This window comes from Mastigoproctus giganteus, chromosome 10 (assembly GCF_048544385.1).
Source record: "Mastigoproctus giganteus isolate SK-2022 chromosome 10, ASM4854438v1, whole genome shotgun sequence".
Lineage (NCBI taxonomy): Eukaryota > Metazoa > Arthropoda > Arachnida > Uropygi > Thelyphonidae > Mastigoproctus > Mastigoproctus giganteus.
The window spans coordinates 5,119,282-5,139,203 of NC_143584.1; the positions used below are offsets into that span (position 1 = coordinate 5,119,282).

General features: G+C 35.7%; 1 protein-coding gene across 2 annotated transcripts in view; it reads right to left on the minus strand.

Annotated features, from left to right (window-relative positions):
* Window positions 1-19,922, minus strand: part of LOC150078644 (protein-L-histidine N-pros-methyltransferase) — a 392,865-nt gene that overhangs the window by 282,526 nt on the left and 90,417 nt on the right. Inside the window, exon 2 of one of the 2 annotated variants that reach the window (XM_090382514.1) lies at window positions 5,288-5,416. In XM_090382514.1, coding sequence (XP_090238640.1) covers window positions 5,288-5,389 — 102 coding nt within the window. In that variant the 5' untranslated portion in view covers window positions 5,390-5,416. Of the gene's footprint in view, window positions 1-5,287; window positions 5,460-19,922 lie in introns of both variants that reach the window. The other variant, XM_090382515.1, reaches the window with a different exon arrangement.

Here is a 19,922-nt window from a genome sequence, read left to right on the forward strand (position 1 = left end):
TGCCCCTGACATCAAATACTTCATTTTAGTTTTCAAATACTATGCATAACTACTTTTGATTCCTTTTATTAGTTTTAATCAAATGAACGATATGAATTTTATATATCATAAAAATAATGATAACAAAAATTATTTACAAATTTACCATACTATTCATCAAATGCACTTTATGGCAAAAATAGAATAACTCCTCAGATAACTTTTAATTTCACACTGGCTCATTGGTTGCAGAGCTGACATTCTTCACAGATTTTTTCCTGCCACAATAGTGCTGCTAATGATTAACTTCTGCCATAATGATCAGCAATTAACTGTAATCAGATATCTGGTAATACATCATAAAAGGTGCAAAGTTCAAAACGATGAAAACAGAAAAACCTTTGAAATCGTACTGGTGCCCAGGAATTTGTTGTACTTTGCCTAAAATGAGTTTTAGTAAAAAAAAAAAAATCATTCTGTGAAAGAATTAAAATATGTTTAGCAGTTGACAATGATTATTTTATGCATTTATTACACTACATAATGTGACCACAATTTTTTTTTTATGGAAAGTTTGTACACCACATTAAAACGTATTAAACATCAGATGTTGTTTAATGTGACCTTTGTTGTTTTCATGTATGATTGGGTTTTTAATTTAACCTGGCAATTAAGTTTTGCAGTGGCATCCAGATTTGGAACAAAGTTTTTTACCACTGAATTTAGATATCACAATGGCATAAATGCATCAGATGTTTCCAGGGAAGTCTTGAGGTGTCATAGATGTAGTGTGCGCGATAGAGGTAATGGGGGTTTGTTAAAGTTCTAAAACTATTTTCCCAGTAGTTCCAGAACTGTTGTGATTAGCATGGCAAAAATTCTCAAAGAAATACTGAAACAATTCATGCCTAAAATTTACATTAACAGGAAATTAAAAAAAAAAAAAAAAAAACACCTCGATTACTAACCGAATATCTAATGATTTTAATATCATATGACATCTTTATAGAAATTTTACTGTTTCTAACTTTCATTCATACAGAAATAAAGTGGCCTTTCCTTAAGAAAATACCAAAGATTCCCATAAAAATTGTCTTTATTGGTGTGACATTTCACTAATGTGAAAGGCACAGTTTCAAGAAAAAAAAAAAAAATTTGTTAGCTTAATTGTTAAACAGACTTTATAAGAACTGCATGTGCAAATGAACATAAAAATTAAATCCCAATCCCCTCCCGATTTACAATATCAATAAGTATTTATTAATAAATGAGTTTTATTTAATAAAAATCAAGTACACACTTCAAAGGCTAGCAGTTCAAACCTTCGAAGACTCTTGCAAAACTTTCAGGTTTATTAAACTTCGCCAGCCATGGCCTATACCAATAAAGCATCCCCCTAATTCTGAAAAGCCATTTCCACTCCTATTTGGGTGTTGTTGATAAGACCCAATTTTGAACAAGACTTCTTGAGGAAGACACCAAGAAGGATGACATGTAGCAAGCTAGGAGCCAATGCATAGGCCTCCACTTCATCTAATCTGTTTACCAGATAACACTTGTAGTATGTTTCATGCAGTAAGAAAATGTAGTGGTACTCCCTCTTGTTAGAACCACAAGGTTACACATTGTTGCAAATAGTCCAGGAGGAATATTTTTCAAAAATCTGGTGTAAATTTTGCCAATTAACCTTTCATCAAAAAAAATAAACAAACTACACTGATGACACAGCAAAAACGTTTACCAAAGAAGGTTATCTCTACTGATCACTATGGTCCTTTGTCCATCTTTGATTTTCAGGAGCATCATACTGCATGTTATATACTTTCATTATTAGTAAAAGTAGCTTCATCCAAAAAAAAAAAAAAAACATAATAGGTAGGAATGCATTATCATAATCTTATTTTACATACATTAGTAAAATAATAAGAGGAGTTTACCTCAATATAGTACGTAGAACACTTCCGTATGATACCCTCCAGAAATTAAAACGATAAAAACGAAAAAAATCGACAAGTTACCGGTACATTTGAGTAAATTGTAAATAATTAAATAATCAATTTAACACAATTCAAATAAATTTAAAACAATTAAAAATCAAATTAACGCAATTAAAAGAATCTAACGAAAATATTCAAAATGATTTTCCTTCCTCTTGCAAATTAAGGAAGGAAAATCGTTTTGAATATTTTCGTTAGATTCTTTTAATTGCGAGGAAGGAAAATCATTTTGAATATTTTCGTTAGATTCTTTTAATTGCGTTAGGAACGAAAATCGTTTTGAATATTTTCATTAGATTCTTTTAATTGCGTTAATTTGATTTTTAATTGTTTTAAATTTATTTGAATTGTGTTAAATTGATTATTTAATTATTTATAATTTACTCTAATGTACCGGTAAGTTGTCGATTTTTTTCGTTTTTATCGTTTTAATTTCTGGAGGGTATCATACGGAAGTGTTCTACGTACTATATTGAGGTAAATTCCTCTTATTATTTTACTAATATTATTATCAACGTAGAACATATTGAGTATTACAGCTCTGATTCATACTATCTATTTTACATACAGTACAACCACCTATAAAAATGTGCTTCTTTAAGAAAATCATTACCACACACAAATGACACAGTGTCATTTGTGTGGTAATGATTTTTAAAATTTTTTTTTCTTTCTCATATGCAAATGTAATGTTACTATAATAAATATAAATGCAACAAGGCATAATATTATAAGAGCTTAAAAATATCTATTAAGTATAGATGTAGATACACCATAGATAGCTCTTAGATGAAAACTACAATTGTAGTGTAAAGGCATCGTTTCAATTGTATCTCATATTGTGATCATCCTTCACAACAAATTACCACGTATTGCACTATCTCGAATAAGTAACGCTTCACTAATAGAGAAGACTATTTTATACTAATAGAGAAGACTATGTTATATTAATGCATCATTACTACTATTGCTTATTCTCGGTAGAGTGTCACCACCCACATGGCACTGTTTCGGGAATAGTTGTTTCCACCACCCATCAGTACACAAACCCAAAAGTGAAATATTTTCACAATATGAGAGATGGCAAAAGGTGTATGATTGCTAGATTGGCAACTTCTTGTACTCAGAGGCTTAAAGACCATTATGTAAAATATTCAGGTGAAAGCAAATAAGGCCACTCACTACTCTGTTTGTCTAAAATTCTGTTACGACTTGAATTACTGCAACGTAAATTATTAGCAAAATTCAATATTTTAAAATAAATTATTAACACACTATGAGGGATTGAGGAAAAAGTAGTGGTAAGTGCAATATAAGTTAAAGTACAAATTATTATTACTTTCCTTCAAAACCCATCAGTAGAGTTTTTTTTATTTACATTGTTTCACTACAACAATATTTTATAAGTTTTTCTATGAGGTAATGGACTGTGAAAAGAACACTAGGTACAATCTTTAATTGCATATAGTGTTCTTTTAAAAATAGAGGAATTTTCTGTGAGCAAATGCACATGGTATACACATAATATTCAAATTTTAGTTTGTTTCATAAAGTAAAGTAAACTGCACCTGCTACCTAATCATTAAAAATCATTAAAATTGGTTTGATTGTTGTTTCTGGATTGCTGCTGAATCCTATAAGAGCCAAAGAGGCAAGTTCATAATCTCATCATAGCAAAGAAACGGGTTCATAATTCTAAAATGAATTACATACATCTAGAGTAATCATGTGGCAATTCTGTCAGTTTGTTACACGCTGTAATAGCAACACAATGCAAATACTATGTGTCATTTTGAGAAATCTCTTTAGCAGCGGTATTATAACTATAAAACAACTAATGTCAGTAAACTAATAAGGGGTGTAGGTTGAGCACTTAGAACGTTATAACAAACTACTGTGATCACACAATTTGTAGGAATTTTGATAAAATTAAAGAATGTATCAGTGTGGCAGAATTTCAAAAAGAGAAATTCAGGTTATGAATAATATGGAGAAACTGTTAAGGGTGTGGACTGAAAGTAAAGTAAACTGGATGAATATGACAATTTCAGAAATGGATATTCATTAAGTACCAATGACAAATTTAGAATCAATTGTACCCGGACATCCAGTTAAATTAGACCTAGCTGATAATGTTCAGGTTGTAATTCTGTCTACTACCAATTCTACATTAGTGGTTAATGAGAAATATGTTAAATATTTATACTATTCAAGGTTTAAGGGTACTGCACTATAAGCAAGTCAAAAACTGGCACAGACTGTGGCACTGTTAGGTGTAGAACATAAAATCTCATTGATGAACTCTATGAATAAAAAGGACAAATAAAAAGTTAGATATGGGCCTAGGATCTTTTGGGCTTTACCATTTTGCAGCCTATGCCTCCTGATTATGCCGCTGCATAGAAATAGCAAAAATAAACCTATGATATCAAAATTATGGATGAATGACACTGATGGAAATATAGTTTCCTTTAATACAATGAAAAAATATTAAGATTGTACTTACAGAGAACACAGTCTACTGTAAATAGAAGTATGGATGTTTTAGCCATTACCCATACCTGTACCAACTGAGAAATTCCATCTGCACAATGATTTTTTTCAATAGCAAGGAACAGTCCATGGAGTGTATGATGTTGTATCTCTTCTTCAAAATCTGCTCCAGAAAGGCTATTCATTTTCAGTAATATGAGTTGCAGGTACAAGTCAGGGGTGTACGATAGATGCTCCAGCATTTCCCAGTTCCACTGGTTCTGAAGTTCCTTGATAGGTACCCTCCCATGGCATTGTAATCATGTGAGACAACAGGAAAACTAACAGATGTCCTGCTTTCTACACCGCTTAGACTACAGAAGGTGCTGAAGGAATGAGCAGCAGCAAAGCACACTGACTGTGGTATTACACACTATGAAAGAATGGTGCCTATCACAGTCTTAGACAATCAACAACAACCTTCATGTTGTTCAATCCTTGCTAAAGTTTTTTTGACTGAAGAGACACTTGATGGCACCTTGCTTTGCTGTTTCAATTCACGTTTGTATATCAAAACTGGAACCAGTAGTTTGAAAAAAAAAAGACATTTGACATGCCAGAGATTGTTCTAATGCAGATATCAGTGAAACTGCTCTGAAGATGAAATTTCAGTTAAAACAGATATAGAAAAAAAAGTTTAACAGATATGCAGTAATTATGTTGAAGAAATGTAATCAATAATTACATGATATTGTACTTTTCCTATTATCACCTGTGCCATTACTTTTCCCTCAACCTTTGTATACATAAAAAGGAGCCATAGGATAATAATTTCTAACCTGAGACTTGTTTACGTTTCTAAGTTCCTCTTCTTTGACCATTCTTTCATAAAGGGATCTGGCTAATGGACTACAAAGATATGGTCTTGGGAGAGTAGACATTCTTCTATCATAACAGTGAACAAATGCCTATAAACAGAAGGACAATCAGCATAATCACATCCAGTGATTGCTAAAATGAAAAATTTCAAGAAATGTGAATTTCAGGGAGAAAATAAGCGATCTTATCTCAAACCACATTAAAAAGTATGACACACTTGCAATTATCTGGAGGGTGGGTTAACTGGGTTATCTATGACCCACTTAAGTCGAAGTTGAACAGCAAGAAAAAAAATATGAAATGCATTACAAATGTTGTTCGTTTACATTTTACAAGCCGTTCGAATTTCTCAGAATCCTCATCTGACCTTTGCTTTCTACTTACTAGCTCACTAATCATATTTCAATAATTCTTTAATTTTACTATTCTATGGTTAATTTTAACATTCTTCTTAGTTGTGTTTTTTTTTTGTTTTTTTTTTATAATTTGCACCCATACATAACCATAATTTAGAAATGAAAAAGGGCTACTCTTTCCACTGAACCAAAACTTAGGTGCATCAGTAAACAGGAAAAAGGTAGTAAAACTGTCAACTTTAATGAGGAAGTATAGCATTAGTGGACAAACTGAATGCAATATGTTAACAAATAAGAATAAATTAATCTCCAACATATACACAAAATAATGTACATATTGAGCCTCTGGCTTCCTTGCACCATATGGCTATTAATAATAATATTTTTAAATATTATGTCCTACACTGAAGTATACTTTTATAAATATGAATATGTACGCAAATAAATTTACATTTTTGCCACACTTAAGGTTCCTTTAATTTTTTTCACTTTATCTGGGAAAATTTACTTCTCCTGAAGAATCACACAACAATCTGTTTAGATGTACAGTAATGCATTATCAGAAAACACTCAAATCTTAAGTACATCAAGTAAAATATTTGTTAATGATTTTGTAGGTTATATAATAAAAACAAATTAATGTACACAATGCATTACATTGGGGCTTAGAGGGGAACAGGTATCCTGTGTGTTATCAGACACTCAGTCTAAAACACTGATGGAGCCAATATCTTTCTAGTACAGAATATTTAGGAGAAGTACGGTTGGCCTGCCTCCCGAAAATCCACTCATGCACACCTTCTCGATGGTAAGTCCTGTTACGTCACTTAGGTGGCAACGAACGTGTAGAGTGGTTCTCTTCAAGACGCCTGGTCAGCGAGAAGAGGAAAAGACCAAACCCTCCAGCATACGACAGCACGACAAAACAAATGGCCCTCAGTCCCCAGCGGCTTTCACTCCCCCTCTTACGGCAGCGAGAGGATCAGAGTGGAAGCAGAGGGTGCTAAGAATCTCTGGGTACGACCAGGCTGCCATGCACAGAAACTGAACTTGGCCTGTTACAACGTAAGATCACTGATCGGTGAAGACAGGATATTAGAGCTGGAAAAGGAATTAGAAAATGTGAATTGGAATATCATCGGTTTGGCTGAAACAAGAAGAAGAAATGAATCACTTATAAGTTTATCAAGTGGAAATCTGCTGTACACCAATGGAAACAGTGAAAGGAGTGAAGGTGGAGTTGGGTTTCTGGTCCATAAAGATTTAAAAAACATTTTGGAATTTAAAAGTACATCACCAAGGGTTTCTAAGATTTCTTAGAAACCTTTAAATAACCTTTAGCTTGTACCTCTTAGATTTCTAAGAGGTAAAAGCTAAAGGTTATAATTATTTATGCACCAACATCGAGCCATGATGATGAAGAGGTTGAAGAAATGTACACCGAAATTGAGTCTTCTAGATGAGCAGAAAACCCACTACACTATTATTATGGGGGACTTCAATGCCAAAGTTGGAAAGAGACAAAACAGCGCAGAAAGGGGAACTAAAGGAAATTTTGGAATTGGTGAAAGAAATGGAAGATGTGAAAGGCTTGTGGAATTTGTAGAATCTCAAGGATTGTCAGTAATGAACACTTTTTTCAAGAAAAGGGTGAACAGAAAGTGGACATGTAAGAGTCCAAATGGATTAACAACTAATGAAATCGACTTCATCCTCACTAACAGAAGATATATTGTGAATAATGTTACCGTCCTGAATAAGGTAAATGTTGGAAGTGATCACAGAATGGTAAGATGTACACTTGATATAGATGTAGGAAAGGAAAAAACTGACTCGAGTAAATAATACAAAGTCTTTGAGATAACAGAAGAGGAGAAAAAGCAGTATGTACTGGAACTTAAGAACAAGTTTGAGCTTCTGCAGACTGCTCAGGACCAAGATATCAATGAGGAATATTACAACTTTCTGAAAGTGATAAAGCCCAAGAAACCTATAGGGAAAAAGAAATCCAAAGAAGAAAAAATTAGCCAAGAAACACTTGTTATGATGAACCGAAGGCGAAAAACGAAGAGCAAGATAAACACTGACAAGGAAAAATTGAGTATACTGAGTTATGCAAAGCCATTAGAAAGAGAGATTCAGAGAGGACATAAGAATATTTAACACAAGAAAAGTAGAACAAGCATTAAGGGAAAACAAAGGATTTAAATCAGCAGCCATGAGCAGTAATACAGAAAGACAAACGATACTGAAACTGAAGAATAGTGATGGTGTACTTATAAACAGCAGAGAAGGTATAATTCAAATAGCAGAAGACTACTATAGAGAATTATACAAGGAACGAGGGAATGATGCCAGCAGTGGGGAAGATGGATTGCAAATTAGCAACACATATGACATACCTGATATTCTTCCTGATGAGGTAGAACATGCGTTGAAGAAAATGAAGAATCAGAAAGCCCCAGGGGAAGATGAAGTTACTGTAGAGTTGTTAAAATTGGGAGGAAGAGACATAACACAAAAACTGGCAAGGCTCTTCACAAATTGCATTAGAAAAGGTGTGACGCCTAAGCAGTGGAATAATGCAATCATAGTTTTGCTGCATAAGGAAGGAGATAAATCAGAAATTGGAAATTATAGACCAATTAGTTTGTTATCCCACATCTATAAGTTGTTCACAAGGGTCATTACAAGTTGTTCACAAGGGTCATTAGGTGATCCATAGTTGAGAATCCTGTCCTAAAGCCAGCATTCTCAACTATGGATCACCTTCATGCAATATTACAGCTAATGGAGAAAGCAAATGAATATAAAACACCATTATGCCTGGCATTCGTGGATTATGAAAAGGCATTTGACTCCATACAGCATAAGGCAATGTTTCGGGCACTAGAAAGACAAGGCATAGATACCCCACATATTATGATTTTGAAGAAAATATATGAGAATGCTACCTCCTTTATTAGACTAGACAAAGACAGTAGGAAATTTAAAATCGAGAAAGGAGTTTGACAAGAAGAGACAATATCTCCGAAGCTGTTTACTGCTGCCCTTGAGGAAGCTTTCAGAAGATTAGATTGGTCGCAGAAAGGAGTCAATGTGAACGGAGAGTACCTACACCATTTACGATTTGCAGCTGACATTGTGGTCATAAGCCACGATCCCAACGAATTAGAGGAAAATCTTAATCAGTTATGCACAGTTAGTAAGGATTTTGGACTAAAGATGAATATGGCTAAAACAAAAGTAATGATGAAAAAGTATGCCGCAGAAAGGGAAATAATGATTGAAGGAGCAGTAATTGAAAAGGTGGAGTCATATACTTATCTGGGACAAGTTATTAACTGTAATAATGATAAATGGCTGGAAGTCAAGAGAAGAATAAATTTTGGATGCACAGCATTCAGGAAATATAGTCACATACTGAAGAGCAATATCCCAGTTTGTCTGAAACGTAAAATAATGTTGTTGTTATTTGGTTTTTAGGAGCATTAGCAACTAAGACCATATTGCTCTGGGGATATGCGGTGGTCATTTCCTGACCTTTCCGCATCCTCCATATTTGGTGGTCACGGGCTCGAACCCCGGTCTGATCAAGAAGCGTGTGCTACGCACTGCTGCTCCTGCCCACCTGGCTACGGAGGCACCGTAAAATAATGAACCAATGTATACTCCCCACAACTTATGGAAGTGAAACTTGGGCACTCACCAAAAGAATGGAAGAGAAGCTGAGAACTACACAGCAAAGAATGGAACGAATTATATTGGGAATCAGACTGTTAGATAAGAAGAGAAACACATGGATTAGGCAGCAAACTCAAGTAAAGGACATTCTTATCAAAACTAAAGAACTAAAATGGTCTTGGGCAGGACACATAGCTCAAAGACATGATGACAGATGGACTAAGAAAATAACAGAATGGTACCCAAGAGGAGCTAGAAGAAAACCTGGAAGACAAAGGTGGAGATGGATAGATGAAATTCAGGAGTTTGTGGGTAGTAAATGGATGGCCAGTGCTCAAACAGAAGGAACTAGAAAGTTGCTAGAGAGGCCTTCATCTTTCAGTGGATTGAAAATGGCCGATGATGATGCATTACATTTCAGGAATGTTCAATGTTTTTCTTCTTTTTCTGTGATGAACAGAAGTGATAAAGTGAATATAATTATCTCCTTTTCAATTAATTACTAAGATTATAACGTTAAAGAACATTTAAAAAAAAAACTCCACAGTTTTGCAATCTAAGCAGATGCCATTACAGAATTTTTAGTGCGAACCCCCTGGAACACTTGCGCGAACCCCGAGTTGGGAACCACTGCTCTACTGGATAAAAAAAATAGGAAAATACTAATTACTGCTGCTTCATGGCCTTAGTTGCCTCGGCATAAAATCATTACATGAACAATAATTCCTGTGACCTTAAACTTCGCTTGTTAGACCAAATAGCCCACAAAAATACCAAAAGAATTTCCGAATGATTTCTGGAGTCAGTTCTCTGGTAGAATATCTGTTTCATTATTGAATTATTTGATCATCATGCATTTTAATAGCCTCATTACTAAATACAGAATTTCACGTTCACAATTTCAATGAACTTTGGATCTTTGAAGGTACCGTTGTACAATCATTGTTATTGCAATCATATATATATGTGTGTTTTTATGTTCAAGACATCAAAGGCAGATATCGTTGGGGTATCAGAGACATGGTGTCACACAGATATAAGCAGTACAGAACTGGAATTTGAGAAGTACAATGTGTACAGAAAGGATAAACAGGGTAGGAAGGGAGGAGGGGTTATGCTGTTAGTTAAGAAACACAAAGCCTAAGGAAGTGCATCCAGACATGTGCAGACAGTGCAATGTTGAGTCAGTTTTGCATGATATAAACACTGGGAAAGGGAAAATGAGAGGAGTGTGTTACAAGACCTAATGATTCTGATGAGTGCAATGAACAATTGTGCAGAGAAATACAGTGGGCCAATAAATCAGAATGTCTTGTGATGGGGGATTTTAACTTTCCAGATATTGACTGGAATTTGTGGGTTGGTCACTTGCATGCTAGAGACTTGTGGATTTATTGGAGGATTGTTTTTCTACAGCAACATGTTTGAGAGGCAACCAGAGGGAGTAATACTCTTGATCTGATTATCAGCAGTGATTATTCATGCATTAATAATTTGCAGATAAAGGAACCACTAGGTGACAATGATCACAGTGTCTGAAGTGGGATTTATTTAAAGATGCAACTACCATCGGGTAAAGTTTCGAAAAGGCGACTACAGTGGCCTCAGGCAGTTTTTAAATTCTATACATTGAGATCAACTGATGATGTTACAACAGTGAATTCTAAATGGGAAGCCTTTGAGGAATTACTCTTGGAAGCTACTAGGTTTCTCATACCAACTAAGAAATACGGTTCAAAATTTCAGACCTAAATGGACGTCATATGAACTAATGAGGGTCGTAGCAGAAAAGAAAAATGTATGGGATGCATATAAATTATCAGGAGATGCAGAAGACTGCGGTAGATATAAGTAAGTCTGTAATTAATTCACAAAAGAGGTTAGGCAAGCGAAGGTAAATTATGAAAAATCTTTTGCAAAGGATGCAAAGAAAAACAGCAAAGATTTCATTACTTATACAAACTCTAGTAGGAAGAGGGGATGAATCAGATTGGTCCACTTAATATCGATGGTCTGACTGTTGACGATCCTGCTCAGATAGCTGAAAAACTGAATGTGTATTTTGGATCTACATTCACACATGAGGAATTCTGTAGGGAAGTGGAGAACAGAAACTTAAACTTTAACAGGGAGCGAAATGATTTTGTAATACCAGAGAGCAAAAGTAGAGGATAAATTGTTGAAGTTAAACATAAAAATGATGGATGGAAGCTATCCAGTTATATTGAAGGTGGCAGTGAGGGAAGTAATCAGAGAGTTAGGCATAATTATGAGGGCATCCTTAGAATCAGGGGAAGTACCCATGGACAGGAGATGTGCAAATGTATCTCCAATTCACAAAGAGGGTGCATAGGGTGTCACAAATAATTATAGACCTGTTAGTTTAACTTCTATTCTGGGGAAAATAATGGAGTCACTGGTTAAAGAAGGGTTACAAGATTATCTAGACAAGATTGCAGTAACAGTTCAGACACAGCATGGGTTTGTTAAGGGGAAATCTTGTCTGATAAATTTGATTGGATACTACAATGTGACCACAAAGGAACTGGATGCAAAAAATAATTTTGATATCATATACTTGAATTTCAGCAAAGCTTTTGATACTGTTGCACATGGAAGACTGCTGTACAAATTGGAATGGTATGGCATTAAGGGCAAGTTGCTATAATGGATAAAGGGATGGTTGGATGGGGGATGGTAGAGAGTGGCAATAAATGGACACTGCTCTATGTGGACAAATGTTATTAGTGGAGTTCCCCAGGGTTCAGTGCTGGGCCCATTGATGTTTTGTATTTATCGATGAAGGTATATCAGGCTTAATGTCCAAGTTTGTAGATGATACAAAGGTTGGCAGGGTTGTTAATGGCAGTAAAGACAGAATGCTGCTACAACAGGGTCTTAAAAAGTTAGGCAAATGAGCTGAGAAGTGACAACTGAAGTTTTGAAGATGTAAAGTACTGTATAAGGGTAGCAGTAACCCAAGAAAAATGTACCAACTGTGAACTGTGTGGTACTACAATCAGGGAAGTGGAGAATGAAAAAAACAAAAAACATGGGGGTAATTGTGCAGTCAGATATGAAGTTCTCTAAGCATTACAGACAGGCTGCCAGAGCAGGTCATGGAGTCTTGTAAATGATATATAGGAATTTTTCTAGCTGACACAAGGTGGTGATTATCCCCTTGTATAAGGCCACACCTTCAGTACTACATACAGGTCTGGAGTCCTCATTTTAGGAAGGATGTAGAGTTGCCAGAATGAGTACAGAGAAGGGCAACAAGATTGGTGAGAGGAACAGAGGGAGTATTCTTATGAATTGAGGCTAAAGTTCTGCAAGCTGCAGCATCTGGAGACTAGGTACTTGCGAGGTGATCTGATTGAGGTGTATAAGGCCTTGAGTGGTTTGAGGAGGCTTGATGTAGCCAAGTGGCAGGAGCAAGAGTGCAGAAGCATGTGCTCTTTGAGTGGCCCAGAATTCGTGCCCGTAACTGCCAAATACGATTAATGTTTGTATTGATAATTTATTGTAAACTCCACTGACCTGGTGGTTGTGCCAGAGTATAAACAAGAATAACCATTTCAATGCTGATGGGATTCTTCTCCTTGCTCAGATTAAAAACCTGAAGGGACATAGGTTCAAATTGAGAAAGGACAGTTGCAGAATAGATGTGCAGAAATTTGCCTTTAGCCAGTTGTTAGTTGATTGCTGGAACATTCCATCTGCTGTTCTGGAAGTTGATAGCTTAAATAAATTTAAGGCTGAACTAGACAAACATTTGGAGTGACCAGATGGGTGAAATGGTGAATTTTTAGCTCATGCTGTATAAGCTTGCTTTGTTGCATCGTATGCCTCAACTAATGCTAATATATATATATATATTGGAATTATGTTCTAATGACAATTAGATTTAAATATTAAATTTTTAAATAGCATAAATGAGGGTATTAGCTCCTAAATTAATGCTATTGTACAGTGACAATTAGACATTATATGAGCATGGGTTATATATGTACTTAACTTATTTATACATTATTACTTTTTAAAATTATGGTACTACTTGGGAGCATCAGGTTTCTAGTGATCCCAACCAACACACTAGTTAAATCTAGCCCTGGTATGGATAGCCTTATATATAATATAAATATATGTAAAAACAACAAAATTAATGTAAATTTAAAGAAGATTAGAGCCTTTTAGAGAAAAACTGGAGAATTAGAGAATACTGGAGAAAATTAACATTCTCCCTCATGGCCATACATCTGCTACTTCCTCAGGGGCTTTGAGCAGCCATATAGCCATACTATAGGAATGCATTATACATACCTGTTTCTGTAATCTCTATACCAGTTTTCATTGTTCAATATTCAAAATTGAACAGCGGGAAAATTGAACATTTTCAGACTGACCACCACAGGATATGGAGGTGAGGTACAATGATATTTTAATCTCATTAAAAGCCATACCCATGGGGTTTTGAATCTCCTATCACAGTTTGCTGTCATGTACGTAAAAACCCCTGTTTATTTAAAATTAAGTACATATATTCAAAAAAAAAAAAAAAAAAAAAAAATACTCTCATTATTCCTAATTATTAACCAAGTAATTACCTAAAGTTAACCTAGCAAAACTGGTATAGAGATTACAGAAACAGGCATGTATAATGCATTTCTATAGTATGGCTATATGGCTGCCCAAAGCCCCTGAGGAAGTAGCAGATGTATGGCCATGAGGGAGAATGTTAATTTTCACTAATTTTCTCCAGTTTCTCCAGTATTCTCTAATTCTCCAATTTTCTCTAAAAGGCTCTAATCTTCTTTAAATTTACATTAATTTTGTTGTTTTTATATGTATCTATATTATATATAAGGCTATCCATACCAGGGCTAGATTTATATATAACTAGCAGGTTGGTTGGGGTCACTACAAACTTGATGCTCCCAAGTAGTACCATAATTTTAAAAAGTAATAATGTATAAATAAGTTAAGTGTGTGTGTGTAAGTTGCATAATATATTGAATTAAGTATGCATAAACGGATGTGAAAATTACACAAAGTGCCAGTAACTAGAAGAGTGAAGAAAGTACAAAAAGAAGTGAAGTAGATTTGTGAAAGGTGAAAGAATGTTAATATCCTAGAGGTTATGATGAATTAAGAAAATTATGGGCTGAATTGCCAAGCCAATATAAAGTGGGGGAACTGTAAACTAAAATGGTATAGCTGTCATGAGATATGGGGGAAAACATTTTTAGTAAATGGTCTAATATAGGTAATGCAAAAATGCTTGATCTGATGTCAGCTAAAATAAATAATGATACATGATCAAGTATTTCATCAGGGGACTACACCTGACTGTATCAGGAACTGCATTTCTATACTTGTCCGTGGTAGTAGAAGAAAATTGAAAGGCCAAAAAAGCAACAAAAATGAAATTAGCACTTTCTAATACAGAATGAACAAGTTAGTCCCAAAGCGATGTAATTCATTTAGGTAAAAATAAGTATCGAATTGAGATAAAAATGGTTAATATCAATATGTTTAATATAAATATGTAGAATTTAGTGTAGGATTTAATTTTGTATAGATAAGAAATCAATATATTTTAAAAAAATAGATTTAGAACAAACAAATGGTATAAGGGTGAGGTATTAAATTGAGGATGGGGAAGGAAAAAAGGAGTATTTTAAATAAATAAAGATAAAAATTAACAATAGGAGTAGGATAGTAGGAATGGGAGATGGTAGAGTGACACAAACATTCCTACTATTCTACTTCTATTTTCCTTTCCCTATCCTCAATTTAATACCATTTGCTTGTTCTAAATTTATTTTTTTAAAATACATTTATTTAGGTGTATGCCGTACACCTAAATAAATTACACTGCATTGGGACTAGCTTGTCCATACTGTATTAGAAAGTGCTAATTTCATTTTCATTGCTTTTTTGGCCTTTCACTTTTCTTCTACTACTACAGACAAGTATAGAAATGCAGTTCCTGATACATGGTCAGGTGTAGTCCCCTGATGAAATACCTGATCATGTATCAATATTTATTTCAGCTAACATCAGGTAAGCATTTTTGCATTACCTATATTAGACCATTTACTAAAAATGTTTCTCCCCCCATATCTGATGACAGCTATACCATTTTCATTTTATTTGCAGTTTATTAGTATTTTGATGTACTAATTTTACTTTACATTTCCCAATTCATATTGGCTTGGCAATTCAGCCCATAATTTTCTTAATTCATCATAACCTCTAGGATATTAACATTCTTTCACCTTTCACAAATCTACTTCACTTTTTTTTCTACTTTCCTCACTCTTCTAGTTACTATCACTGTGTAACTTTCACATCCATTTATGCACACTTAATTCAATATACACGGTGATTTACTACCAGTGCGACAAACTTGCAGGAGGTGTAGGGGGGCACAAAGACGAATCGGAATCACATAGCATTGCAGGGTCGAAATGCCTTCGTCATGCGGTAGAGGACGTTGAACGGGAGGGTCGCGGTGAACAATGATTGCGCTGGAAGTCAGCATTTGCGAACCGGTTCCCGAGGCAGTAGGATGGACGAGTATTCAAACGTTGAACTGGCCAACATGCACCTCGCGTTATGGAGCTGCGGACTGTAATGGGCGCGCCGCTCTGCGCTTGTACCAGGAACGTTTTCCCGCAGAGGCGTGCTCCTCATCATACAATTTTCGCATGTGTGCACAGAAGGTTACGCGAGACTGGTTGTTTCACAAGAGGTACCATGAATCGAGAGCAAACGACGAGGATGCCAGACAATGAGGAGAATGTCCTACATCTTGCAGAAGGCAATCCAAGTACGAGTACTCGAGCGATAGGCCAACAATTGGGTATTTCCCAATCCACTGTATGGAGGATACTGTCAACAAACCAAATGAGTTCATACCATCTGCAACGCGTCCAATCATTGGAGCCTGCAGATTATCCACATCCGGAGGACTTTTGCTACTTGGTTTCTTCAACAGAAAAGGTTCGCAAATGCTGACTTCCAGCGGGATCGCTGTTCACTTGCGACCTCCCGTTCAACGTCCTCTACCGCATGACAAAGGCATTTCGGACCCTGCAATGCTATGTGATTCCGATTCGTCTTTGTGCCCCCTACACCTCCTGCAAGTTAGTCGCACTGGTAGTGAATCACCCTGTACAGTATCATCATCATCATCCATTTTCAATCCAATGCAGGATGAAGGCCTCTCCAGGAACTTTCCAGTTCCTTCTGTTTTCAGCACTGGCCATCCATTTACTGTATTATACAACTTATATATACTCTTTCATCCTTTAATGCTGCTTTGCACTTTTAGGTCGTCATCTGTCATATCTGATTTAGAAGAACTATTATTGCATACAAAACGCAGACCGTACGACAATACTGTTAAAAATGCATTTATTTTTAAACCGTATTGGTACATTCTTAGAGAGCACAAGGGCCTCATACTTTTTTGCTGCACTGTATCTGTCATACGATATTTACTTCGCCGGAGAAGGCAGAATTACTTTCGCTTTCGCTTCCATGGGAGCAGAGCCGCACCCACGAAATTCCAAAACCACCGTCCGACGCCTGCCGTACGTTATTTATTCGTTGGAGCGGGCAAGCGTCCCGAGTGTATTGTTGACCGAAAACAGAAAAGTCGCGGCGCTAGTCATAAAAACAGGGGAGCTAGATTTTCGGAGAACACTACTAGTATTGTGTTTGATTCAGGCATCAGCAGAGTGTTTATTATTTCATAGTTTCTTGTGTCGGAGTAGACGATTTTATGTCCGTTTTGGCCTTTGGGCGAGCCTCATACAAACATGTAATTCTTTCAACGACTTTCATAAATCGGATTTTCGGTTGAGTCTGAAACACTGTAAAGCCACAGTTCCCCAGATGTTTTTCCGCTTGACGAAACTAACTAGAGGGGAAATAGGGGGAGGCAGTTCGGTTAGCAGCTAGGGTGTGGTAAGGGAGAGAGGTAGTGGAAGCTGAGGCTTAGGACAGTGTCGTTGGTCGGTGAATGAGCTGTTGACTTGTAAGGGAGTTAGCGGAATTTGAGTTAGAATTTTGTTAAGATAGAGAGCCGTCGCAATGATAATCTTTTTTAGAATGTGAAGAAAATATTCTTAAGAAGGGGAAACGAAAAGTCGGAAGAAGAAGAAGGCAAAAACTCGTTAATGAGATATAGGAAGGAATCGAGATGAACTACTGTCCGGTAACTACAGTTCCTGAGGCGATGCTGAATTATTCGGGTAAGTTAACCCTCGTTATTTAATTATAAACGGAACTTAATTGCGCTAAGTCGAACATACTTCCATCCCCCCCTTTTATATATTTTTTTATGTGCTTAAAGACATCGATCCTCACGCACACTCATACTTTGATGAGAGTTTTGTTATTTTACTTAGCATTTCATATTTAATAGATACTGTAACTTGTACATGAATACCGGACGTTATTTAATTAGAATTAATTATAATTAAATATTAAAACTGAATAATCCTAATTAACATTAAAACTGAATATTATAATTAAATATTATAACTGAATATTATAATTAAATATTAAGACTGAATATTAATCATGGCCTACAATCTTACATGTTCCACCAATGTGGTGTAATATTCGTCAGCTACGCGATGTATGAACGCTCTTTGGCTGTCGATTGTTCATGAAGAACATAACAATTTGCAAACCCATACCATTATTAATTAATCCGTTGGTTACCTAAATATGTAAAGGTATAAAAGCTCAAGGCTATTTTACTAAAGACTTATACACTGTTTTGTCTAACTGTATTTTGTAACGATTTAGTATGTTTAATAAACCATGTTTTGTTTGCTAATTTTTGCCTATTGATTACTCTCTGATGACACATGATTTCTTTGAATGGATTACTGATAAAGAACTGTTAAGGCGGCGCTTTTGATTCTAATCAAATAGAAAGGAGTCAAAGGTGAAAATCACACAACGCAATCTTTGATGTTGCAGACTAGCTCAACGTCCATCTGGGTTAGTTTTCAGAACACGGGATTTGTCCTAACTAACTGCTAGACGATTACATGAAAGCCAGGTTTCTCCGGATGCAAATATTAGTGTAACTCTTGCAAAGAACATTTATTCCTAACTGACACATCACACCATAACTGAGAATTGTTGGAACCCTAGCAAGTTTATACTACAACGGAGAAAAGACCTGCGCAACACTGGTGCCGTGACCAGGATTGAAGTGTGTCCTTGCGGGATGAAAAACCCGATTTATATGAATGCCCGTAAATGATTCTGATGGTTGTAGACTGAGGAACGTACTTCTAATAGAAAGGATTGGGACAGCACTGATGGTTGTGTGTACAGAGACTAGTCATAGGCATATTTTTTTTACAGCAGTACAAATAACACAGACGTCTCCAGGAACACTCATATTGAACAACAGGCAGCAACTTGTAATGTTTTAAACTAGAAAATTTATCAAAAGTTAAGAGCAAAACGAGTTGCTACATGTTGTAATACCTTTTGCTTTAGAATTGCTGATTATTAACGATATATTTCTGTTTCAGCTCAACGGAAAGGTAGGCTTCACACCATTTTGGGGGACATTAATTTTACACAGACACTAATTAAGTCAAAATGGAGGGACAGAGCCCACAAACCTCGGGTATAGAAAATTCTGTTCCACTTTTTGGAACCCAGGAGACACAACCCCCTCCCGAAATGGGCAGACCTTATTTGGCAAATATTGCTGGTTATTTGGGTTTAGTGCCAGTTTTCTCTGGCAAAGTAGACGAAGGTCCATCTGTTCAATATTTTTTTGAAATGCTAGAAAGTGTAGGACAATTAGCACTCTGGGGAAATTCTGAGTTAATAGCTGTCTGTAGATCCAAAGTTCGTTCTTTTGCTGCGGAATTCCTCGCAAATTCTTTAGAATTACGTAAGGAAAAAGATTATAGTGTGTTTAAAAATGCATTTTTGGCTCAGTTCGAAAAAACGGAACCTAGTGTGACATGTCTACATAATTTTTCACATGCTGTACAATTGCCTAATGAGACCGTAGCATATTTTGCTACGAGGGTTAAAAATTTGGCCCGTTTAGCGTTTCAAACGCAAAGTGAGTCGCCAGAGGCATTATCAATATTAGATCAAGCAATGCTGGCTCAATTTCTCAGGGGCGTTTCAAGTAAGATCAGGAGACTGGTTCTTTCACAAAATCCTCTCACCTTCACACAAGCAATTACAGTGGCGAAACGAGAGGAAACCAACGAGCTTATTACAGAAACAAAACACAGGTCAATTAATGCCATGTATAGTCTGAATAACAGTGATGGAGAAATATGGGAGCAACAAGAAAACTATCTTAAAGAAATCATTAAGCCATTACAGGACCAGATAAAAGACCTACAGCAATCGCTACATACACTAGCTGTAAATAATATTACACACAATAATTTAAAAACACAAGGCACAGATAATAACAGGTATCATCCAAGCCAAAGTTTTAATACTGAAACTTATGCATTCCCCCCTTTCTGCGATCGCATAGCGTTCC